Raw genomic sequence first — 25,958 nt, forward strand, 5'->3', positions numbered from 1 at the left:
ATACTAATTAGCATAAGACAATCTCCATGGCGTTAGTCGCATTACTTACACAGAAAGGCCCAGTCACAGGCTCAGACTTCATCTGAGAGTAGAAGTCTTTGGCAGGACATATTTTACTACAGCAGCAGCAGCAAGTGCGTGAAATGAGACAGTCAATCAATAAAGTAGCCTGGATCAGGAAAAAATATATGCAGTCAGATTACTGTCATGATTCTGGTTCTTTTTGTCAAACAGGAAGAAGCAGAATATGGGATATTACTCACCAGTCCAAAATAAGAGAGACTGGAGCCTATGTATATCACCAGTTCAAAAAAGTCAAATTTTCCCGCCTTGAATACAAACACAAAGAAACATTCCTGACAAAACCACTTCAAACAGACGTTTTCTAGTGTCCGACGGTCTTAAGGTGGCTAAACAGGTAGATAAGGCAATAGCAAATGCCAGAAAGGTGCTCGGCTGCATAGGGGGAGGAGTGGTCAGCAGAGAAAGGGAGGTGTTAATGCCCCTGTATAGGTCCCTGGTGAGACCTCACTGTGTACAGTTCTGGAGATTGCACCTTGAAAATGATATAAACAGGATGGAGTCGGTCCAGAGGGAGGCTACTAAAATGATCGGTGGTCTTGTTCTAAAGCCCATGGGATTTAGACTTAAAGATCTACACATGTACACCCTAGAGCAGAGCTTTCCAAACTGTGTGTGGCGACACAAGGGGAAGGCGAGGTGGGGAAAATATGAGAGAGACATTTAAATACCTCCAAGTTTTCGTGCGCAGGAGGTGAACCTCTTTCAATGGAAAGGAGGCTCTAAAGCGAGAGATCATGGGAGGAGGGTGAAAAGGGGGTAGACTCAGGAATAATTAAGGACATTTTCTTTACAGAGAGGGTGCTGGCTGCTTGGAACAGCCTTTCTGTGGAGGTGGTGGAGACAGAGACAGTGTCAAAGCTCAAGAAAGCGCAGGGGATCTCTGCGGGAGAGGAAGGGATATGTGGGTTGGGCAGAATGACTGCCTGGCTGTCAGGTTCTGTTTCTACGTAATACATTCATGCAGGGGCAGCTGACTTGTTTTTAATCAGCTTTTTTATTAAACTTTCTACACTTAACCAATGAAATGCCCTGCAATTCTTTCACTTCAGAGCAGATAAGATTGGAATATCTCTTTTCCCGCCCCCCCCAGGGTGAGAAGATGCACAGCACTCATGTTATAGCACTATAAACTTAGAAGGAAAAATATCTAACGCGGAGATTTCCTTCCCTACCCTAATTGCAGTGGAGCGTGCTAAACCCTGGTTGCAATTCATTCTGCCTGTGGATTACTGGGTCCCATCGGTGAGGGGGAGGAGAAGCCTCTGGTAGTGCTGTACACCCAGACTGAGACACCATTGTGGATGGAAACTATTTTTTTTTTTTTTGTAAGTTAGGTTTTATGGAGTGTTATCACCCACTAGTGATGGGGGAGAAAAGGGCATTAATGAGAAATTACTACTTAACTGATAATTTCCTTTTCTTTAGGATAGACAGATGAATCCAGAACCAGTGGGTTATGCACCTCTCCCAGCAGATGGAGACGGAGCAAAGCTGACATCATGGTATATATATACCCCTGCAGTGACATCAGCCCGCCAGTATTCTCTGCAAAAGCCAACTGTGGACAAACTAACAAAACTAGATTAATAAAAAAGACAACCATTTCAGCACTCAGACAACAGGAAACACTGAGCTCAGACAAAGAATGTATTTACACTAGTCTAGGGACTGGATTAACACTTACTAGCAACCCCTGGAAACATGTAGCCACGCAGGAGGACCACAGCACAATTATTCGGCAGCCAAGGGCGGGAAGCTGGATTCATCTGTCTGGTCTAAAGAAAAGGAAAGTATCAGGTAAGTAGTAATTTCTCATTTCTTAGCATCCAGACAAATGAATTCAGAATCAGTGGGATGTACCCAAGCTTCTCCCGAATAGGGAAGGAGGCTGCCCGCGGCCCAATCAAAACTTCACATGCAAAGAGACTGTGTCCTCCCGGGCCTGCACATCCAGACGATAATACCTGGAAAAGGTGTGTAAGGAGGACCACGTCGCAGCTCGGCAAATGTCGACAGGAGACAACAGTCTAACTTCCGTCCATGACACTGCCTGAGCCCTAGTGGAATGAGCCCTCACATGTCTAGACAACGGCTGTTCAGCAGCCACATACCCGGCCATGACTACCTCCGGTTCACCCTGTTTACTTCTACCATAGAGGACAAACAGGCGATCCGTCTTCCTGAGAGATCTAGAAACCTCCAGATACCTCATGATATGTCTCTTAACATCCAAGGGTTGCAACAAGAAATATTCCTCCGCATCTCTCTCCTTATCCAGAGACGACAAGGAAATGGACTGATTCAAATGAAAATCAGAGACCACTTTGGGCAAAAAGAAAGGAACAGTATGCAGCTGTATTGCCTCTGGAGTCACGCGAAAGAATGGCTCCCAGCAAGACAAGGCCTGCAGCTCGGATATTCTAAGCGCAGAACAAATTGCCACAAGAAACACTGTTTTCAAGGTCAATAACTGAAGGAAAGGCTATGCATTGGTCGAAAGTTAGGGCCCACTAAGAAATCCAAAACCAGATTAAGATTCCACAAGGGCACTGGCAACCACAGGGGAGGACTAAGATGTTTCACTCCTTTTCAAGAAATGGGCCACATCTAGATGAGCTGACAAGGGTCCATCATTTACTTGACCCCTGAAAAAGGTGAGAGCTGCTACCTGTACCTTTAAGGAATTAAGGTCAATCCATCCTGCAAAAATTCCAAAATGAGCAAGATCTTAACCGAATGAGGGAGAACCCCTCGATCTTCACACCAAGCAAACACTTGCCAAACCCGCACATAGACTAAGGAAGTGAACTTTCTCGCTCGCAGCAAAAACCACAGCAGAATATCCACATTTCAGCAAGTGAGCCCTCTCAAGGGACATACCATAAGACAAAATCGAGTCGGATCTTCCTGAAGAACAGGCTCCTGCCACAATAGATCCCTGTGCGCCGGAAACCGGAGGAGGGAGTCTACCAGGAGCCTTTACAGATCTGCATATCATGGTTTCCTAGGCCAATCTGGTGCCACCAGAAGCACCATTCCTTTGTGACTCTCAAGCCTCTGAACCATTCTGTCCAACATGGGCCACGAGGGAAAAGCATACAACAGTTTGTCCTCCGGCCATTCCTGCATGAGAGCATCAATGCCCAATGACTTTGGATCTCTCCTGTGACTGAAGAATCGAGGAACTTTCACATTGTGAGAAGCTGCCAGCAGGTCCAGAAACAGAAGGCCCTAGCAATCCACTATTAGCTGAAACGTCTCATCTGACAATACCAATTCTCCTGGGTCCAGACTCTGCCTGCTGAGAAAATCTGCCCTCACATTGTCTTTCCCAGCAATGTGAAAGGCAGAGATCTCTTGAAGATGCACTTCTGCTCGTTCCATAGGTTGGTCTATTTCTTGCGACACTTGCTGGCTCTTGATTCCTCCCTGCTGATTGCTGTAGGCCACTGTGATTGCATTGACTGACATTATTCAGACTGCTCAACCCTGCAACCTGTCGCCAAATTGCAAACATGCCAGCTGGACCCACCTGGGCTTCTAGACGATTGATGTTCCAGAGAGACTTTTCTGCACTCCTGCACCCTTGCACTGAGTTTCTGTCGTAAGTACTAACCAGTCCGGTGATTTTAGGAAAACCCCCTTTCTTAGATGATCAATTTGTAACTACCACTGTAGTTGAGAGCAGACCTCCATCAGCAGGTGGAGCCGAATAAAATAGTCCTGAGAATGTGGGCTACAACGAATCAGCAGGGAGCACTGAAGAGGACGCATATGAGCCCTCACCCACGGCACCACTTTCAGGGTTGCTGCCATCAATCCGAGCACCTGTAGATAGGACCATACTGTTGAGAATATTGTGTTCATCAAGAGACGCACCTGCACCAACAACTTCTGAATATGACACTCTAGCAGGAAAAGCCTGCTTGCTTCATGTCGAACCGAACCCCGAGATACTCTAGTGAATGAGATGGCTGAAGACTGCTCTTGGCCAGGCTCACCACCCAACTGAGCTCCTACAACAAGGAGACCACCTGCGTGACACCAGGAGGCTCCCTTCCAGAGCCTTGGCCCGAATCAGCCAGCCTTCCAAGAACGGGTGTACCAGAATCCCATCCTCTTTCAACTCTGCCGCCACCTTTCATTACCTTGGAAAGAATTTTGGGAATGATAGCCAGACCAAAGACTGCACTTGAAACATTCTGATGACATCCCAAAACTGTGAATCACAGAAAACAGTGCTCTAGCTGGATGGGAATGTGCAGGTATGCCTCAGACAGATCCAAGAAGGTCAGAAATGCCCCCGACTGCACGACCATTATCACTGAGCACAAGGTTTCCATGCGAAAATGAGTCTCCCACAAATGACGGTTGACCCCTTTGATACCCAGGATGGGACAAAAAGAGCCCTCCTTCTTGGGCACAACGAAATGAATGGAATATCAACCCATATTTTCTTGAGATGTGGGCTCTGGAACCACAGCCCTCAGACTGAGGAGCCTTAACAATGTACACTCCATAACCTGCGGGGAGATACCATGAACACATCCTTAGGAACACTGCAAAACTCCAGCACCCACTGGTCTGACATGATTTCGACCCACCTCTGATAAAAGAGAAAGAGGCGACCCCCTATCTCCTGTTCTCGGGGGTGGGTTGGCACACCTTCATTGGGAGGCTCGGAGGGTTCTACTACCCGAACCTGCTCCCCGTCTGGGCGGTCTGATACATAAGGACTGAGACCTACCGAAAGGTTGAGTCCTCTCCTCTCCTTTGTAGGGTTGAAAACGCTTGGATTCCCTAGCACCACCTCTCATGCTAAAGGAGAATGGCATCTGCTTCTTATCCTCCAGTAACCGAGGAACTGGAACTCGCCCCACTTATTGGCCATTTTCTCCAACTCCCAAACAAGTTTGAGCCTTTAAAGGGCAACTTTGTAAGATTAGCCTTGAGGTTGCATCAGTCAACCAATTTCTCAGCTATAACTGATGTCTGGCTGCTATTATTTTTATTTATTTATTTATTTATTTATTTATTTATTTATTTAAAGGCTTTTATATACCGAAGTTTAGCTAGAGGCCTTCACTCCAGTTTACAGGTAAAACAACTTGTTACAATTTGTGAAAACTGATAGAAACAACACTATATAAATTATAGAACGATACAATATAGATAAAACAACGTTGATAGAGTGACATAATATGGATTATGCTTTATGAAACAATAAGTTATGGATCAGCTAATATAATAATAAATTATAGGTTATGGAACATTAAGGGGCGGCTGGGAACACAGTGTGATAGGTGAGGTAGAAGATATAGTCGTGTTACTTAGAAATCTACAATTAAATCAACAACTTAAATAGTAAAAAGATAGCAGTCATCCATAAAATATTGTCAGATCAGTTATTTCACTGTCAGAGGTTGGTTATGGTGTGTGTAATTAGCCTACTCCATCTTTGAAAGCTTGACTGAATAGCCATGTTTTGAGATCTTTTTTGAATGTTTTGGTGTTGATTTGTGAACTTAGATATTCTGGTAGTGAGTTCCAGAGTGTAGGTCCAGCTATAGAGATGGCTCTTTTTCTTACGTTAGATAGTTTGACGTTTGATATTGACGGAACGTCTAGTTGCACTTTGCTAGTGGTTCTTGTATTGTGTTGAGGTCTTTGTTTCTGTATAGTGTTGTTTAGCGATATGCATTCGGCATTGTATATTGTGTTGTGTAAGATGGTTAGTGTTTTGTATTCTATTCTTTTTTCTATAGGAAGCCAGTGTAGACTGTTTAGTACAGGAGTTATGTGGTCATCTTTCCTGTGGACAGTGAGTATTCTGGCTCCGCATTCTGCAATAATTGTAGTGGTTGTAAGGTCGTTTTGGGTAGTCCTATCAGAAGTGAGTTGCAGTAGTCGAAGGTAGTGAATATCAGTGATTGTAGAACAGCTCAAATCGTGGTGGTACAGTAGTGGTTTTAGTTGTTTGAGGATGCCTTCTTTGATTTTCATTGAAATGTGCTTTTTGAAGTTGAGTTCTGGATCAATCCATATTCCGAGGTCTTTAACGTTGTCCTTTAGATTGATGCATGTATTGTCGATTTGTATGGAGTGGTTAATGTTTAATCCTGGGTTTTTTTTCTCAAGCAGTATGCACTCTGTTTTGTTCATGTTTAGACATAGCTTCATGTTGTTTAACATGCTTCTTATGGATTCGAGGTGAGATGCCACGAGTTTCAGTGTATCTTCGATGGTGGTAGTTATTGGCAGGAGTAGTTGGATGTCATCGGCGTACATGTAGAATGTGACGCAGAGGCTTGATAGGAGTTGGCAGAGGGGTAGTAGGTATATATTAAAGAGTGTAGCCGAGAGTGCAGACCCCTGGGGTACTCCAGTTTCGAGGGGAATTGCTTCTGAGGAGTGGTTGTTGAAGTTAACTTTGAAGTATCTGTTTTTGAGGAAGGATGTAAACCAGTCTAGGGTTTTGCCGGAGAGACAGGAAACAGGGCGTACAGGCCCCCAGGGCACCCCACTCAAGATCAATCGATTTTTGAACGGCCTCCATAACAGGAAAAACGAGGCTTTACGTAAAGAAATCAAAATGGAATCTTTCATTGGCTCAGACATGGATTCAGCCCCAGGGACTCCCAGCATCTTTAATGTCTGGGAAATCAGAGCTGGTAACTCATCTCCTTGAAAGAACCGCAACATAGTCCTATACGGTTCCAATCCCAGAGGAATTTCCCCATCCTCCAGGGAGTAAGGATCGGCTTCATCATCCGTGCCATCCGGGTCCCTATCAGGAAGTCCGACCACCGATCTAAGACTACTTAGACACAGCACAAGGCATGCAGGAGGTCACCACCTGTGACTCTGATCTGGCAAGATTGGTTGGGGCCGAGGACTGTGCCTGAAGAAAGGATTGCAAACCTTGAAAAAATTCTACCCAAGAAAAGGCAGTAGGATCCAAGCCAAAACCAGGAAGCACCTTTCCTGCGCCCACTGAACTACCCTCCCCTGCTGATGAACCAGTTAAGGAAGTTCCAAGGTCAGGCACCCCTTCTGACACATCTTTACCAAGGCAATCATCAGGCTGGGGAGAAATGGGCTTAGTAAAATCAGACTAAGGAAATTCTCCCTGAGCCTCCAAGCAGCACTGGCACAAGTTAGAGGAGAGGCCAGGCTGAGATGCCCGAATATGACAGGCAGCACAGAGGGCAAGGCGCTTAGCTATAGGCGCTATCAGTCTGTCAGAACACTTAGCAGGTGACTGAAAGGTGTGAGCGCCCAAAAACTGAGCTCTCTCATTGCAGCTCAGATTGTGAGTACAGGAAAGCATGCGCCTAATTTAGACGCTGCTACCAACTCGACGCCCAAGCAGGCATCCAACTAAGCATCCGAAAACTGGACGCACAACTGGACACACAGCCGGATGCATTTGCATGAAGCAATGGTCCTGAAGAGGGCAGCCTAACGGGCAGGAAAATCACGCAAAAATGTCGCTACAGCCTACCATGCGGCACACCGAGAAAAACGTAAGAGCAGAGCCTAGACCAAAAAGGCTGCTCAACCCACCAGGCTGCCCATGTCCCTTAAACTCCCTCAGCAGCGGGAACGAACAACGGAACAGCGCACCAAGCATGGAGACAGCCCTCCTCCTCGGTTCTCTCCCTTTTTAAATTTTTTTTAAAGCTTTACCTGAGTTCAGCCCATATACATATACAGTCACCGCAGTGCTCGGCTTCCTGCACCTGCTGCCTTTCAGCTGTTTCAACAACTAAGTCCATGCTGGCTGAAAAACCAGCTCCCGGACTAAGGCACTCATCTGAGGGACTATGGAAATCACCTCAGGAATTCTCAACTGGGGGAGGGACCATTTGGTATCACTGCAGGAGAGTGGGGCAAATTAAATTTCCTTTTTTTTCTCCTTCCAAAACCTGAAGCAATCCCCAGTAGGGAGAAGCACATCTACCATCTGCTGGAGACTGAGAATGCTGGCGGGCTGTCACTGCAGGGGTATATATATACTGGGATGTCAGTTTGCTCCGTCTCCATTTGCTGGTAGAGGTGCATAACCCACTAGTTCTGGATTCATCTGTCTGGGCGCTAAGAAAGTGCTATTTACTGCCCTGACAGTTGAACTCAATAGACCTAATTTCACAAAACCATGCATTTGTTTTGCTCATTAAACTCATGGCTCTGGGATCTCTCAACCAATCAAAAGGCAGGATCTCTGTCCCTGCATTCTAGTCCCATCCTTTTAAGAGTGCAATTCCTAAATCTGACCTATCAAAACATGTTAGTACTGTATCTGGGAGCTTTGCAGCATGGGAGGGGGGAGGGACACCACAGAATTGTAAACCTTGCACATTATTGTGTGCAGTCTAAAATGAGATAAGATATATATCAAGGGATCATTTAAAAACATCAAAAGAAATTTTTAGCTTGTTGAAGATAAGGATTCTCATATCTATATGCACAATAAATACATCAGCAAACAGAATATTGAGAACGGTTTTGCAATTACTGTGCCAAACACCAGGATGTCAAACCGGATCCCATATGCTTTAATTAACGTCCTCCCTTCTTTTCCACTTGGAAGTTTGTAGTACTTGGCAAATCTGGAACAAAAACAATTGTTTGCCATTTAGAATAAAGAAATACATTACATTTCAAAATACTAGGAGAATAGCCAAAACAGCAGCCTGTAGGAGATCTGATATCAAAGAATTTCATTCACAGGAATTAGCATTGGGCTCTCAAACGTCTAGAGAAAAAGAGAAAAGCAACTCACAGCTGCTGGGTGGGACTCAGGATTGCGGACAGCAGCTTCTGACAAGGTGCTTGCTCTGAACTGATCAGCACTGCCGCATCGTGCTGCTTAAGGCTGGCATTGACCAGGAAGGCTGCACGACAAGACCGTAAGATAGCGCGGCAGTAGGACTATTAACTTATAAAACACCAGTGAATTTCGTCCATGCAAGATCAAGGCTCGCTAATAAAGCTGTCTAAAAATGCATCAGACAGACTAGTTCACCAATGTAGGCATCTTGACTGTGGAAATCCTGAGAACCCAACTGGCTCTGGGTGCAGGTGGAGGCTACCCTCCCCTCCCCCTCCCAACCTGCAGTTCTGCTGCATGAACTGACGGTGCATAAGAACTATGGGGAACAGGGAGGCAGGGGGGCCTTGTCAGTCAACTAAACAATCTGATCCTTTGTTTGGGTTTAAGGCAGGAGGCCAAAGACCAAATATTTTTAGCACTTGGGAAGTGAACTAGGATCTTTGAATTCATACCTGGGCACGCATTTTTACGATGTTGTGGACTGTTAACCCGCGTTTGTCGCACGTTTTCGACGCGCTAGCTTTACACCTTATTCAGTAAGGGGTTGAAAACGCGCGTCCAACCCCCCCGAAACTAATAGTGCCCGCAACATGCAAATGCATGTTGATGGCCCCATTAGTTATTCCCGTTCGATTCACTAAGTAAATGTGCAGCCACGCCGCACATTTTACTTTCAGAAATTAGCACCTACCCAAAGGTAGGCGTTAATTTCTGCAGGCGCCGGAAAAGTGTACAGAAAAGCAGTAAAAATTGCTTTTCTGTACACCCTCCGACTTAATATCATGGCGATATTAAGTCGGAGGTCCCAAAGTAAAAAATAATTGAAAAAAAATTGAAAATCAGCCTGCGGCTCGTGGGTTGAAAACCGGACGCTCAATTTTGCCGGCATCCGGTTTCCAAACCCGTGGCTGTCAGCGGATTTGAGAACCGACGCCGGCAAAATCGAGCGTCGGCTGTCAAACTCGCTGACAGCAACCGCTCCTATCAAAAAAGAGTGTCCCTAGTGCCTCTTTTTACCGTAGGCCCTCATTTAAATACTGAATCGCGTGCCGGGAGAGCAGGCGCTCGCCCGCTCTCCCGCGACTTTTACTAAATCGGCCTGTATGGTTTCAGTGAAGCTAGAGCACATTGTGATGTCATCAGGCATTGTTAAAGCTGCCCTGCCATTCGCTAGGTGCCTTGTGACACGCTGGCTTACACGTTATCCTGACATCAAAATGCTCATTTGTTTAATCCTTTTATAAAAGATGGTAAGAGGAGGATGTGATATCGAGTCTGGGATTAAAAGAAGATTTGCATTTTAATGGTAAATGTTATCAGAGCAGGAAACAAAAGACTTCACATGCATCTGGGGCACAGGACCTCAGTTACCTATTAGTTTTGAAATACAAATTAAAAAAAAATTTGGATGTAATCAAATGTTTTTCTAAGTCCCTTGGCCCACTGGCTATCCCCACTATTGAAAAGGTTGATGATGCCCATCCTAATAAACTGAAATGGAAGGTTATACGGAACAGTTGGCAAGTCTTCAGAGAAAAAGCAAAAATGAATTCAGCTACAACTGAGAAGGGACAAAATGAAGGCAGGGACAGAATAGAATACAGCAGTTGATAGCTGGTGAAATTCCCCAGAGACCCCCTCTCATGCCCACCTCCCCAGCCCAATCCCAGAATTCTCCTCCACAGCCCAAACTGAGATCTATATTCCCCACTCCCCAGCCTGATCTGAGATTTATTTATTAACTTTTATATACTGATGGTCCTGTATAGAATACATATTGCACCGGTTTACATAAGAACTGAACTGTCGCCTTGGGGCGAGTACAAAGAACATGAGATACAAAAATAATAGCATAGTATGATCAAGACCTAGGGCTATACATGAAGTCACTTTAAATACATATATGAACCCTGCCCAATACACATGGGAACCCTGCCCAAAAAAATTTAAACACAACCTAAAAACTTGCCTCTTTAAGCAAGCATTCGCATAACATCCTTACCTTGCACTTTGCTACCTGTAATCTTATTCCTTAATATTATTATTATTTTATTTTTATTACTATTCCCCCATTTTCCTGTAAATAGCTCCCCTTTTCTTGCCCCTATTTTATACTTTATTGCTCCCATTTCAGTTAATGCCCTTCATAAGTTAACTGTTGATTCTGTCTTGTATTTAATTATCTGTTCTGTTACTATTTTACATTTGGTTCCAAGTTCCAACTTCTATGTAAAGCTCGGTTAGCTATAATTTTGTTTTAATGTAAACCGATGAGATGTTCCCAACGTTCATCGGTATATAAATTTTCTAAATAAATAAATAAAATAAATAAATATGGTGAAACACAATAAATGAGGGAAAGATGGGGTGGGCTGAGGGATAACGAGTGGGACTGATACATAAAGGCGAGAAAGTTACAACGGGGGTAACGAGAATAATATATTAAGAACGAACAGCTATCAGGTTCATATACAAAAAGTGTACTTAACAGCTTATTATGTATACAAAAAGCTTAAAGGTCTGTATGCATAAGTTATACATCCAGGCAAGAGGTGACAACGGAGGAAAGAGAATAATGCATTTAAGAACGAATCGATTAAGACTCTGGCTCACGGGTAGAAAAGGGGCTAGAGAAAGTAAAGGTTGAGGGGTTTGATCAATAAGGTTGAGAGGGCTCTGAGTCAGTCATCTGGATAGTGGTTCGACGTGGTGTGATAGGACTAGAGGGGTGAGAACCAAGAAATTAAAGTATTTATTTATTTATTTAAAATGTTTTATATACCGACAACCGTTTGCACATCGTGTCGGTTTACAGATAACTTAAAAACACGGTATAGGTAGGCATAGCCTTTACAAAGAACATAGAACAATCAAAATAACAAGCAGAAAACTGAATAAATGGTTGCTAGGTTTAAAATTGGGGGTAACAATTGGGAGAGGGGGATAAATAACAGTAACAAAGAGAAAATGCTATGTACAGGGTTCAATAAATACATTCATTGCGATTAGTGAGCATAGGAGTTGGCAAGCAGGGGTGAGGAGGGGTAGGCTTGTAGGAAGAGCCAGGTTTTGAGTTTCTTCTTGAATTTGGGAGTGGAAGTTTCAGTGCGTAGATCATGGGGCATGGAGTTCCAGAGGGTGGGGCCTGCAAGGGAGAGGGCTCTGTTTGTAGTAGAGATGAGTCTAGTTGATTTTATAGGAGGGGCACAGAGGGTTCCACGTAGGGAGGAGCGAGTTGGTCTTGTAGAGGTGCGAGGGAGGAACGGTGGGTTTATCCAGTTGTAATGTTCTTTGGAGATGCTTTTGTGAATGAGGGTAAGAGTTTTGTATAGGATGCGTGATTGTATAGGAAGCCAGTGGAGATCAATGAGAGTAGGAGTGATGTGATCTTTCTTTTTAGCATTTGTGAGGATACGTGCAGTGGCATTCTGAAGTAGTTGCAAAGGTTTGATGTAGGTAGCAGGGAAGCCAAGGAGGAGGGCGTTGCAGTAGTCTATTTTCGAAAATATGATAGATTGGAGTACAGTACGGAAATCAGAGAAATAAAGTAGGGGTTTGAGTTTTTTGAGGGTTTGCAGCTTGAAATAGCAGCTGCTGAGTATAGATTTGATGTAGGGTTTGAAAGTGAGTTGATTATCGAGAAGGACACCCAGGTTTCGTGAGGCGGAAGGGTAAGTGGAGGGGGAGAGGGTAGGGGGTAAAGGTATGGATGAATGTTTGGAGGAGATGAAAAGGAGTTCAGTTTTTTAGGGGTTGAGGGATAAGTACATGTCGGTGAGGAGCTGGTTAATGGAGGCAAGACAGGTTTCCCAGTTTTGGAGAGCGGCGAGAATAGAATTTGTGAAGGGGATGAGGATTTGCACATCATCAGCATAGATGAAGTGCGTATAGCCAAGGTTAGAAAGAAGGTTGGTGAGAGGGAGCATATAAATGTTAAACAGGGTGGAAGAAAGGGAGGATCCTTGGGGGACACCACAGTCAAGGTTTACAGGTGAGGATTCGATATTGTCAGTAAGGACTGTGTAGCTACGGTTTTGGAGGTATGATTTAATCCATAATAGTGCTGTACCGGAGATTCCCTTAGGAGGGACCGGGGGGACCTCTGTGATCAATTATCTCTCTGAAAAGGCTTGACTGAAGAGCCAAGTTTTGAGTTTCTTTTTGAAGACCAGTAGGCAGGGTTCATGTCGTAGGTCTGGAGGGAGCGAGTTCCAAAGAGGGGGGCCAGCTGTGGACATGGCACGCTTCCTTAGAGATGTTTTAGTGGGTGGGGTGTACAGAGAGTCTTTGTATGCATTTCTGATAGGTCTATTGGAGATGTGCGGCCGTAGTTGATAGGTTAGCTTGAGGGGGGAGATATTGTGCAAGGCCTTGTGTATCAACATGAGAACTTTGAAGAGAATCCTGTATTTGATTGGTAACCAGTGGAGGTACTGAAGGATAGGGGTGATGTGTTCTCTTTTGTTGGCGTTGGTAAGGATCCTGGCCGCCGCGTTCTGGACCATCTGAAGAGGCTTGATGGTGTTCGCAGGGAGGCCCAGTAGGAGGGAGTTGCAGTAATCAATTTTGGACAGGATGATGGATTGGAGCACCAAGCGGAAGCGTCGGAGGTGTAGGAGTGGTTTGAGTTTTCTTAGAACCTGCAGTTTAAAAAAGCATTCTTTGGTGGTGTTATTTACGAATCTTTTTAAGTTAAGCTGGTTGTCCAGAAGAACGCCTAGGTCTCTCACATGTGGTGAGTGATTGACAGATGTCTTGGCTAGTTGGGAAGAACTTAGGGAGTTGAGAAGGACTTTGTTACTGTAATACGCTAAGAGCAAAATCTCGGTCTTGTTGGTGTTGAGGACTAGGTTGAGGCTTGTAAGAAATAGGTTGATAGATTGGAGGCAGGTATTCCAGTGTGACCAAGTTTTTTGAAGAGACTCTGTGATCGGGATGAGGATCTGGATGTCGTCCACACAGAAGTAGTGCGTTAACTTTAGGTTATAAAGTAACTGGCAGAGCGGGAGAAGGTAGATGTTGAATAACGTAGGTGAGAGGAATGATCCCTGTGGTACTCCAAGGTAGGATCTGACTGGGTGCGATTCTTTATTGTTGATCCTCACCTTGAAAAACCTGTTTTCTAGGAAGGATTGGAGCCACTTGAGAGCTGTTCCCTTTATGCCAATGTCTACAAGCCGCTGTATTAAGATAGAGTGGTTTACGGTGTCAAACACCGCGGAGAGGTCCAGAAGAGCGAGTAAGTAGGGTTGTCCTTTTTCCAAATTTAGGAGGATGGTATCCGAGAAAGTGGTAAGTAGAGATTCTGTGTTTAGCGCTTTGCGGAAGCCAAATTGTGTAGGGGAGAGAATATAATTTTCTTCCAGGTATTCAGAGTTTGGCGATCATTGGTAGATTCGCTATGGGGCGGAAGTTGGCAGGGTCCGATGTTGATAGGTTGGGTTTTTTCAGCAGAGGTTTGAGGATTGCGAGCTTTAATTGGTCTGGAACAAGCCCTTGAGCCAGGGAGCAATTTATAATGTCTGCGATAGGCTTGGCTATGATATTCGGAATGGTGAAGAGCAGGTTGGATGGTAAGTGGTCTGACGGGTGTGAAGAGGGTTTAAGTTTCTTGAGAATGTTTTCAATTTCTAGTGACGAATAGAGATCTCTATTCCCCACTCCCCAGCCTGATCTGAGATCTCTATTCCCCACTCCCCAGTCCGAACTGAGATCTCTATTCCTCGCTCCCAAGCCCAACTGAGATCTCTATTCCCCGCTCCCCAGCCTGATCTGAGATCTCTATTCCCCACTCCCCACTCTGATATGAGATCTCTATTCCCCGCTCCCCAGCCCGAACTGAGATCTCTATTCCCCGCTCCCCAGCCTGAACGGAGATCTCTATTCCCCGCTCCCCAGCCCGAACGGAGATCTCTATTCCCCGCTCCCCAGCCCGAACGGAGATCTCTATTCCCCGCTCCCCAGCCCGAACTGAGATCTCTATTCCCCGCTCCCCAGCCCGAACTGAGATCTCTATTCCCCGCTCCCCAGCCCAAGGCCAGAACTTACTTCCCAGCATAGTTTATCCCTTCCTAATCACACTATTTCCTCTCCCATCATCTCTGCCCCAGATATTTACCTCCCAGGGGCAGATTGCAGGAAAATATTGGCCTGAAGATTTTTTCAAAACCAGCCCATAGGGAAACTGACACACTCATGCACTTTCCCTGCAGCACGTGTGTCAACTTCTCCCAGAAGCACACCAAGTTAACTCTGGAACCCGACAGAAGTGAGCCAAAATATCTCCAAAATAAACATCTTGTAAGGTAAAAATATCACTTACAACCTGTATATTATACTTGTATGGAGTGCTGTAACACCCTGCCAAAAAGTAAAAAAGTCCCTTGGAACTGGTATTAGGTCTCTCGTAATGTGCATTGGGTATGAGCTTGGCTCTCAGAAAGCCCCATGTAAACTGGATTACAATTTCAGTATAATAAATCTCCCTATCAAAACTGCAATAACTGCAATAACTCAAACACTAACAACCTTACTTATGAAAAGGCAACACTGGCATTAGTACACCAGACCCTAAAAAGCTAATACACCTATTAGGAAAACAGAAAAAGCCAAACTGCTACAGATCCCTACACAGAACCTACACTCTAGCAGAATACATCAACTTGGTCACACACGCAAAATACAAACAGACCCTCACAAAAATGCAGAATAAAGTAACCATAAAGTATTAATACAAACATGCAGACAAAAACTGAACTGTTAACCGCAACAGGCCAGACTATTGTGCAGTGCAACGATGGAAAAACAGAAATATTACAATTCCTCAGAAAACATCAAAATCAGTAAATATAAATCATCAATGGAAGTAAAACACTGCTAATAAAAAAAATATTTCAAAACAGCTGACAAACAGATCATCTAATAATTGAAAACTCATATACATTTTTCAAAGACCAATAAAATATTGCAAACAGCATCTAATACTTAAAACTTAAAAAGGATAAAAAGACGGGGAAGTGCAGGAAGTGTGTAATCAAGACGTGAGGTAGTAGAGGGTGCATGCTGAGCTCAGGAGCACTGTGTGGTAGTAGGGAATGGATCGACTATTCAGAGTGAGAGGGGCGGAGCTCAATTTCCATATGCATTAGAACAGAGTGAATTGGACAATATAGAGAGAGAGGGGGGTGGAGCTGGAGAGCAGGGCACAGCTGAAGAGTACAAGGAACGAGAGGGGTGGAGCTCATTTCCCATATAAAGAAAGAGGGACAGAGCTGGTGAATACAGGTAGGGAGAGGGGCGGAGCAAAATTTGCACCTAGCAATGCAGGTGTGGGGCAACTTTCATATATATATATATATATATATATATATATATATATATATATATATATATATATATATACTGAGAAAGGCATATGGTACTGTATGTTCAGTACCCTACCTATATCATGTAATGGAGAGATTTTTTTCTCTCTTTGCCCTAGCAGTTTCTTCCTGCTCCTTAGTACTTCCAACTCATTTGGAACCAGAATTGGGATCCAGAACCAGGAGGCTTCATTTGCAACTACCTAGGGATTTTCTCCCTATACACCCTCCCAACTCACTCAGCCCAGTCCTCAGCCAGGGGCCTTTCACAACCCTGCAGTCTTGAGCCCTAAACCCGGTCACCCTTATGTGACGGACACGCCCTTCCTTCCTTTCAGGGGGCGTGAATGCTGCCCCCCCCCAGCATCCCCTGCTGACCCAAGGAGTGGAAGATCTGAGCCAGAACTCAAACGTGGATCCCTCCACAAGGCAGCACACAGTGCTGCCACTGATTCACTGGGCCAGTCGAGTAGAGGCACACGTTCTGAAACACCACATCACACACCCGCTGTACTGCAAGAGGTAATTGATACTGTCTGCCCTGGGAAGCTACACACAGTTATGTTTGGCCGGCCTCAAGGCAGGCCCGCAACCAGCCGCTCTCTCCAACTCACTCCAACGCCTTCTGCACCCTCCTGATGTGGCAGGAATGCCGCCATGATCCAGCGGGCAAAAGTGACTGACACAGCTCCAAACCCGCCTGCATGCTGCCATCAACCTGCTCCTCCCTGGGGGTCTCCATAGATGCACGTGCACACCGCACATCTATACTTGGAGCCAGTGGTGGGAAAAGCCCTGCAGTGCTTAGTGATGACATCAGCAGGCCCTCACTATTTAAGCGTGACCTGGACTGCCTAACACTGTCTCAGCAGTGGGCCTCCTGCCTTATGCACAGTATTTGCTCCTGCATTCTCTCGTCCAGCCTTGCCTTGCCCAGTCTGTCTCATCCAACCTTATCCTGCTAGTCTCGTCCAAAGTCTGCCAGTCTTTATCCTTGTACTGACTTGTCCTTGGTCCTGCCCACGTTTGCCTGCCACCCGGACCTGACTTCTGCCTTGTACCAGACTATGCTTGCTTGCCTCCTGCCCCCAGTATCTCTACCTGCTGCTACCTGTCCTGACCCTGTGTCCTTGGACTCTTGTTCTCTCTCTATTGCCCTAGGGACCTATCTATGCCCTGCCGGCCGCCAGAACCCAAAGGCTCAACCTGCGGGGGAGGTGGCTAGTACAGGTGAAGCTCCAGTCTGTCCCACTTCAAGGTGCGTTTGCCCACTGTTGGCGTGGGTTTTGTAAGTTCGCCTACGAGGCTGTGTGAACTATGCCACAGCACCAAGGGCTCACTTCTGTGCTATTCATCACACCCCCCCTGCAGATGATACCGCACATCCTGGCACCCCACGCAGCAGTTCTGTGATACTTGCACGGCACTGTGGATCCTGACACGTTCCATTGTGGGAGCGATCTTGTAACAGACCACATCAGAAAGTTAGCACATATATACACCTAAGTTGTACCAATGAACTTACCTGCAACTGTTGGCTTTGAAAATCATCCACACACAATAAGCCTGCTTATCTGTGTGCAGGAGTCTTTCGAGGAAATGTAAGTGCGTATTTTTGAAAATGCAAAAAGCAAATGGGTCCAAGTCTAAACCCATCCCCAGCTCTGCCCCTCCCCCCTCCCCAGGAATGTCTCCACTCAGCCCAGGTAAACCTACGTGCAGGCAGGACAAACACGCAAATTTGCCCTCATCATCGGGCGAGCAATGTTAAGAATTAGCCTTTTTGTACGGATAAAACGAAGTTTGACCTAGAGAAAGGCCTCTGTAGGCTGATTAGAGAAAGATTGCCCTCGTGTCACGCAGATCATGCGCCATCCTGCGAGAGGCGTTCGGTTTGCAGTGACAAATTCAGAGACGGAACCTTTAGTGCACCTCCTGCCTAAGTCAACAGTAATAAGCAAACAACCAAATGCTGAACTTTCCAACAACCTCAGAAGACTTCTTAAAAGCCAGGGAGCTAAAGAGGTGGAGTCCAAAGGTGAGCGCAGAAGAGAATTAAAGTTTAAACTACCTTGTATTCTCTACTGCCTAATGTCTAGCACCCAACTGCTCTGAAAGAGCCCTCGGTTACCTGCCAGCTGAAAAAAGCCCCCCAAATTACAGCTTAATGAAACGTAAAACAATACGCAAAGAAACTTATTAGTCTGATCCCTCCTGCCTTTAAAATTCAGAACTATGCACACATACTGAAGGCAGCAGAATTCGCACATACACACACACAAAACAGCATTTCTTTCTTCAGTTTTCTTTATTCAGACTTACTACTATTGCTGAAAGCCGCATTCATTTGGCTCTGGCAGTCAATAAGTCAAGAAGCACTTACAGATCAGCTCTTGAGGAGAAAGAGACAAACTGACCACCAGATCTGGGGGGTGGGGGTCAGGAAGGAATTCTTATCTCACTGCGCTGCAAAAACCCGGCTACGGATGCGCCGCGTTTTTTTCCACCTTCCTCTGAATTACTGCTCGAGGTCCTCACCAAATGAGAGTCGACTCTTGAAAGGCGAGCGAGCCTGATGCGCCTTGGAGGGGGATGTCCGCCGCCCAGTTACGCGGCCAGAGCAACCTTCTGGCAGAGACCACGTATGCCATAATCCGAGACGAGGCACAAGCCAAATAATACAGAGCAGCCACTCCTGTAAGCAAATGCCGCACAACTCGCACGGCCAGACTTCGGCAGGCTTTCTTGCATCTGCTGCACCCAGCGGAGACGCTGCATACAACTAGTACAAATAGCAGCAGGCAAACCCAGGGCCGAGCCCTCAAACATCCTCTTGAGGTGCACCTCCAACTTACGATCTTGAACGTCTTTCAACACCGCGGAGCCTGCCACAGGGATAGTCGTCCTCTTAGTAACCGCCGAAACCACAGCATCAACCTTAGGGAGAGCAAAACGTTCCAGCGCCTGATCAGGCAATGGATAAAGCTTCACCACAGCCCTTCCCACCTTTAACCCGGAATCAGGAGCTCCCCATTCTGCTTCCACCAGCTTCTTTACCAACTTGTGATACGGGGAAGGCCGTCGGGGGAATCCACATCTCATCCAGGACCAGATCTGCCCCCTCAAAATCAGAGTCCTCCTGGGGAATCTTAACCCCCAGAACCTGAAAAGCCAGGAGGTAAAAAAAAGTCATAGTACCTTCAGGTATCCCCTTCGGGGGCTGGGACTAGCAAATCATCCCCTTGACCTGACCCTCTGGCCACCAGATATACTGGACCATCCAGGTTAGGAGCCTCCTCTGCCCCCACGGGAGCCTTGCCAGACTCATCAGACCCATCCTCCCTGGGACAGAACCTGAAGGGGGGGGGGGGGGTCCGGCAACTTCTGGACCGGGGAAACCCATTGTCTCCCTAAATTTGTTTTGGGCCTACCGTACGCCCCCCCTCAGTTGGCTGGGCAGGCCGGGACCACAAATCCCTGCCACACAAGCTGCTTGGCCAGATAAGCCTCATGCAGCAGCAGCAGCAACACAAAATCTGTAGAAAAAGACCTTAATGCTCCAGACCCTGTAGGGAAAGAGCCAGAAACTGGCAGCATGGGGACCTCTTCCTCCTCAAAATCCCCCTGATCACGCAGACACAAGCATGGAGGAGCATTCCCCTCCCGCCCCCCGACAGCGCGGGAGCGGCCGAAAGCAAATCCGAGAAGGCCGCCATTCCCGCGCTGATCGGGAAAGGATCAGCACCTTGGCCAGAGCCCCGAGGCAGAAGCAGGGGACTTCCGATGCTGTTTCGCAGTTGCGGGGCGATCAGACGAGCCCTCCCCGCCCTGGGAACACCCGGCGCACGGCCCAAGCCGACTCAGCTGCGACGGCGTGGAGCCACACGTGCGCCACACCGAGCTGCGGCCCACTGAAGCTGACTGACACACAAGCAGGAGAAAAACCAAAAACAAAACTTAACCTACTTCAGCTGCCTTAAACCCTGAGGAAGCTTCCCGCACAGCAGAGCCAGGCAACTGCCTTGAGTTCTTTTCCTTTTTTTTTAAACTTTACTTAAACTCCCTGAGGCACAAAGTCTACAAAAATAATAGACTGCCTCAGAGCAAAAGGATATCTGGAGCCTGCAGCCCCCTGAGCAGCCTCCTGAAGGGGAGGGATCTGGACCACCAGATTTACACCCCATAGGCGCACAGTATGAGCACACACAAGGGTCACCAACCCCCGACATGCCCCCCTCAACCAGATAGGGAAGAACCCACCAGGATTCAAAAACCCCCGGGAGGAAAGCTCAAAAAGAAAAAAAATTGCCCAGACTGCAGAACTGCATGTTTTGCCCCATCTTATCATCTGCTGGAGACAGAAACACTGAGGGGCTGCAGGTGGCACCTCGTGTTAAGTGGCAGTGTCAGTAAAACTTTCTCTGTCTCCATCTTCTGGCAGGGAGGCAAAACCCAGGAGTCTGGACTGATCTGGGTACGTACAGGGAACTTGGGTTCCCTATATGGCGTGGAAAGAACAAGGGGAGACGGAAGCAATTTAGTCTCCTTCTTTGATATTAAAAGTGTATGCTGATACTACGTACCTCTTCTCTTTTTTGCTAAGTCTGCCTGGGCGCTGATCATGGGGTGGGATGGGAGGAGGGAGTCTGGGTTAAGAGGGCATTTAGAGGGGAATAACAGGGGTAGCTTGTTATCGACTTTCTTAGGTCAGATAACAATGTATATTTTATATTTGCTGGGCCACGTTTATATGGCTGTTTTTTTTGGCTTTTAAGAACATAAGAACATGCCATACTGGGTCAGACCAAGGGTCCATCAAGCCCAGCATCCTGTTTCCAACAGTGGCCAATCCAGGCCATAAGAACCTGGCAAGTACCCAAAAGCTAAGTCTATCCCATGTTACCGTTGCTAGTAATAGCAGTGGCTAATTTCTAAGTCAACTTAATTAATAGCAGGTAATGGACTTATCCTCCAAGAACTTATCCAATCCTTTTTTAAACACAGCTATACTAACTGCACTAACCACATCCTCTGGCAACAAATTCCAGAGTTTAATTGTGCGTTGAGTAAAAAAGAACTTTCTCCGATTAGTTTTAAATGTGCCCCATGCTAACTTCATGGAGTGCCCCCTAGTCTTTCTATTATCCGAAAGAGTAAATAACTGATTCACATCTACCCGTTCTAGACCTCTCATAATTTTAAACACCTCTATCATATCCCCCCTCAGTCGTCTCTTCTCCAAGCTGAAAAGTCCTAACCTCTTTAGTCTTTCCTCATAGGGGAGCTGTTCCATTCCCCTTATCATTTTGGTAGCCCTTCTCTGGTTCTGGTTTTGAATTCTGTGTTATGGTTCGGTTTCTGGTTCTGGGTTGCCCATTTTCTTACCTCGTTACCGAATGATTTGTTTTATCTGCTTGTTTATTGCTCACAAATTTCAAATAACACTAAATTAAAAAAAAAACCCTGGCACGCCTTACCCCATAATGTTGCCCCTTTTTCATGCAAGGGGGTGGTTTCAAAGGGCTTTTCTCCCCTATGGGGTAAACACCCATTTATCTGCAGAAACCCATTTGAAACCTGCCCCCACAAGCTACTGATGCTCGACCGACTCAAAAGCAGAATAAAGCCTCATTCCTCAAAGTATCCACGGCTCGCGTGTCGTCCCCTCTCTTGGTTTTACTCCTAGGTCTCCATTTTTATTCAGAGACCTCCGTCATGTCTTCCAGCTTCACACTTTTGGAATAACAGAATTACTACAAGTTAATTGGGGTCTTTGCAGCCAGTGCCCTGATTTCTAGCGACTGTAAGAGCCCATCTGCAGCCGAATGCCCAGACTGAGATCTCGGATTATGATCACAGCTCCCAGTTATTTCGCCCGTCTCTATTCAGCAGGGACGGAAATAGCAGTAAAGGCAGCTGGAAATAGGATACAAAAATCACAGAAAAAAAAAGAATACATTTTCCATCTGTTACCTTGTCCTGTGTGTACACACTATTTTTATTTTACAATCACGTGGGTGCATTTAAAATAAACAGAATCTTTCCTGATGAACTGGCCAAGTTGAAATGCCTCTTTGTTAAAATTCATTTAAGATTTTATATTCCTGCTTTCCTGACTGCCCAGACACTTCAAAGCAGATTACAGTCAGGTACTTCCCGGTTCGTGGCCCCGCTGCTCTAAGCACTAGGCTACTCCTCCTTTCTAAGAACCAGGCGCCAGTACTGAAGCAGGAATGTTCGAGTTGGAAAATCCACTCCTAAGTAAAGATGGTTCTGATTTTACCTGAAGTTGTAGAAGGGATATATGGCCTCATTGGCCTTTTTGTCGTCTAGTCGCCGAAAGCTGTATTTTGGCCTGCAGTGGTACATCCATGTATCCAGGTTACAGTCCCAGTTAATCTGGATGCCCATAATTCCACCCTAAGAAAGAAACAAACAAAAAAAAACAACACTGGGACATGCATGCAAGATATTCTGGGCCAAGATTTTAGCACGGGGCAAAAAGTCTGCAAGTCATTCTGTCGGTACGATTTTAAACTAAAGAACCTTTGGCCGAAGGACCTTATTCGCTCCAACTGCTGGACAGGAAACAAAATTTCACTGAAAAAAATCGTGCAAGCAAAAACTGGTGCAAAAGTCGTAGTGGGACTTTCACACACCTGGGAGCTAAAAGCAAGAATCAGGCGAAAATTCCACACTGCTTGTGCACCGCATGTCACAAAATGAAAGCCTGACATAAAAGATGCAGCCTTTCAAACTTCTACAAAAAGGAAATCCACTTGCAGACTTTTTTTTTTTTTTTTTTGCATTTCTTTGGCACTAAGCATCCACAGGCTTGGTAACAAAGCACAATACAATTCCACTGCCAGAAGGCAGCCTACAACCATTTAACATGTTTTACACCAGAGATGTCTTCTGGAATGGGACAGACGAGGGGGGCAGGAGATCGCTGTCTCACCGCACGTCAGCTACAGACTACACAAGGCTAGCACCGTTTCCTGCCACAGGACACCAAGTATTACCGCAAGGCACGCGAACAAGTGTCGGAAGGAGCTGAGGTCTGTGGCCCTTGGTCAAGGAAGGCAGCTGTGATGGATGGGTTAGGCGAGAGGGGATGGATAGAAAGTTGTAAAACGGGGAAAGAACCTGTGGGTAGTTCCAGATGAATTCTCACGGCACCGTCGCCCAATGGAGGCCGGTTCTGACCCAGCTGGAAGCCCGGGGGAGATTCACTGCGGTAGAAAAAGCAGAGAGGATTCCAGTCCTGTACTGGTAGAACTTAAATGCATTTTTTTTGTTCTTTCTCCATTATTCCCCAGTTGTCAGAAGCTGCAGATGCATTCAGTAGCCGCATTATTAGCACAGATCTTTCCAGGACCGTGCTTTGTACAGATAGCTCCTTACTGAGCCATTCGGCTGTTGTGATATTAGATCTCTGTGGTGGGCGCGAGGCGTTCACAGTCTGATTTATACACATTCGTCTCCCTCGGTTCTTTATTCTTCTGCTAGGAAGTGCGGGTTGCAATATATTTTTATGGCCAACAGGAAAGAGAACTCTTATGCTAGGTGCAATCCCTCTCTCTAAACAATAACACGAGATACGGTAGCATGGAGTGATAAAAACACTCTTGCACGTCTCCACAGAGAGCCTTGCTGGGCTCATGTTTTGGTTTGGTTTTATGGTAAATCAGAATTAACCTAGTAAATTTGCAAAGCACCAGCTTTACTAAAGGGGTCTGCAAAATGGGAATAAAGAGAGTCTGCATGGACAAAGAGCTATGGGAGGGACAGGTTTCAGCCTGTGTCACTGGCAGACATCGAGACTATTTTGAGACTTAAAATCATCCTTTTGTCATTTCAGTCCTTGCCTTTTTGAGTTATAAATGCACTACAGGATGTATTTTTGGATCCTTGGTCAGAGTTTATAGATTTATCTTTGTCGGAAGGTGTAGCTCCTGGTGTGTTAAAAAGGGCCATTGTATGACCCACTGTGAAAAGCGGCAAACCTACCAGTGAATTGTCTCACTACTTATAGAACAAGATCTAATTTTTCTTCATTAGAAAAACTGCAGGAAAAAGCTCTATTTGTTCAGCTTAATGAATTTCTTATTGTTAGTAAGGTTTTGGGTGGACCCTTGGACACTGTGGCTGCTGACCACGCCCAGGGGAGGAAGTCCCGTGAGGGGCCACAGGTCAGGCTCAGCTTTAGGACACACAACACAGAGTTATATCTTTTATTAAACAGAGTTGAGAAGCCACCAGAGGTGGCAGTAGTGAGTAGAGATGAAGCCTCAGGACACTGGAACAGCGATTCCCTCTATGGCTGTGCTGTAGTGGAGAGAAACTGAGATAGTGAGTACAGTGGAGCATACACCGGGTTCTGGTATGGAGCCTCGTTGGTAAGGTTACTCACACAGCGATCTCTCCCGGAAGGTAACACAGAAGCTGGAATAGAGGCAGGACCTCGAGGAGCGAGTACCTGGTTCCAGGGAACAGCACTGAGAGAATATAGATGGTAACTCACTGATGGTGTAGGCAGTGGTTTCTTCCAAGCAGAAGTGAGCTCAGGCAGCAAGTCCGGTAACATGGGCCCTCGAGGAGCGAGTACCGGTTCCAGACAGCGACCTGAAAGAAAAGAGAGAGAGGCCCCCGAGGAGTGGGTACCTCGATAGTGTAAGTCCAATTAAGGAGAGGCAGAGTAGCAAGGTACGGAGAGCGAATCCCATCCGTAAGGAGTCCCTTGCTAACTCGAATAGTTAGCAAACAGAGTAGGCTTTTGTATCTGGGATGCGTGACGTCATCACAGGGGGGACGCCCCTGAGGTTCACACCAAAGAGAGAATAAGAAGCAGGGCCGCGTGGCGCACGCGCCCTATGGTACCTGGACAACATGGCGGGATGCAGCGCCCAAGCCAGACCAGGGACGCCGGAGAGGACGGCAGGCAGATGCCGCGGCAGCCACACGTCCATCAACCGCGGGAGGAGTCGCCAAAGAGGTAAGGAGGGCCGAGTGGAGACGTCAGGGAGCGACAGTCGTAACACTTATGCCTTTAGCAGGCGTTAATTTCTGAAAGTAAAATGTGCGGCTTGGCTGCACATTTTACTTTCTGAATCGCGCAGGAATAACTAATAGGGCCATCAATATGCATTTGCATGTTGGGGGCGCTATTAGTTTCGGGGGGGTTGGCAGTGTGTTTTCGACGAGCTATTACCCCTTACTGTATAAGGAGTAAAAATAGCGTGTCGAAAACGTATCATACTGTATCGGCCCGTATGATGTTTCTAAGATATGCATTTACACTCCCCCCCCCCCCAAGTTAAATGCTGACAGGATTATCATCGCAGGTGCTCTAATGAAAGACAATGAATTTTTATTTATTAATCACACTGGCCAGACTTGCAGTAAGAATATGGAGAAACCTTTTTTTTTTTTGGTAAATTCAGACGTCAAGACGTAAAGTTTCATTACAAACCTGAACTGCCATTTCTGAAAAACTCTCTCCCACTTCTTCAACAATGTCTCCCAAACGAAAAATTGGGCACTGAGGATCAGTGGTTTTGTTAAACATGCAAGAAACATTGAATTCTGGTAAAATGTTTCTTCTGGGGAAAAAAAAAAAAAGAAAAAAAAAAGAAATGAGAATATGTTTTACTGACATGTCACAATACTTCAGC

General features: G+C 46.0%; 1 protein-coding gene across 2 annotated transcripts in view; it reads right to left on the minus strand.

Annotated features, from left to right (window-relative positions):
* P2RX7 (purinergic receptor P2X 7) overlaps positions 1 to 25,958 on the minus strand; it is a 78,700-nt gene that overhangs the window by 14,263 nt on the left and 38,479 nt on the right. For both annotated transcript variants that reach the window (XM_029571975.1, XM_029571974.1), the window contains exons 7-11: positions 25,757 to 25,886; positions 22,568 to 22,704; positions 8,603 to 8,696; positions 264 to 329; positions 50 to 169 (exon numbers count right to left, since the gene is read on the minus strand). In XM_029571975.1, the coding sequence (XP_029427835.1) occupies positions 50 to 169; positions 264 to 329; positions 8,603 to 8,696; positions 22,568 to 22,704; positions 25,757 to 25,886 (547 nt within the window). The remainder of the gene's footprint in view (positions 1 to 49; positions 170 to 263; positions 330 to 8,602; positions 8,697 to 22,567; positions 22,705 to 25,756; positions 25,887 to 25,958) is intronic.

The sequence above is a fragment of the Rhinatrema bivittatum genome, chromosome 11 (genome assembly GCF_901001135.1).
Source record: "Rhinatrema bivittatum chromosome 11, aRhiBiv1.1, whole genome shotgun sequence".
NCBI lineage: Eukaryota > Metazoa > Chordata > Amphibia > Gymnophiona > Rhinatrematidae > Rhinatrema > Rhinatrema bivittatum.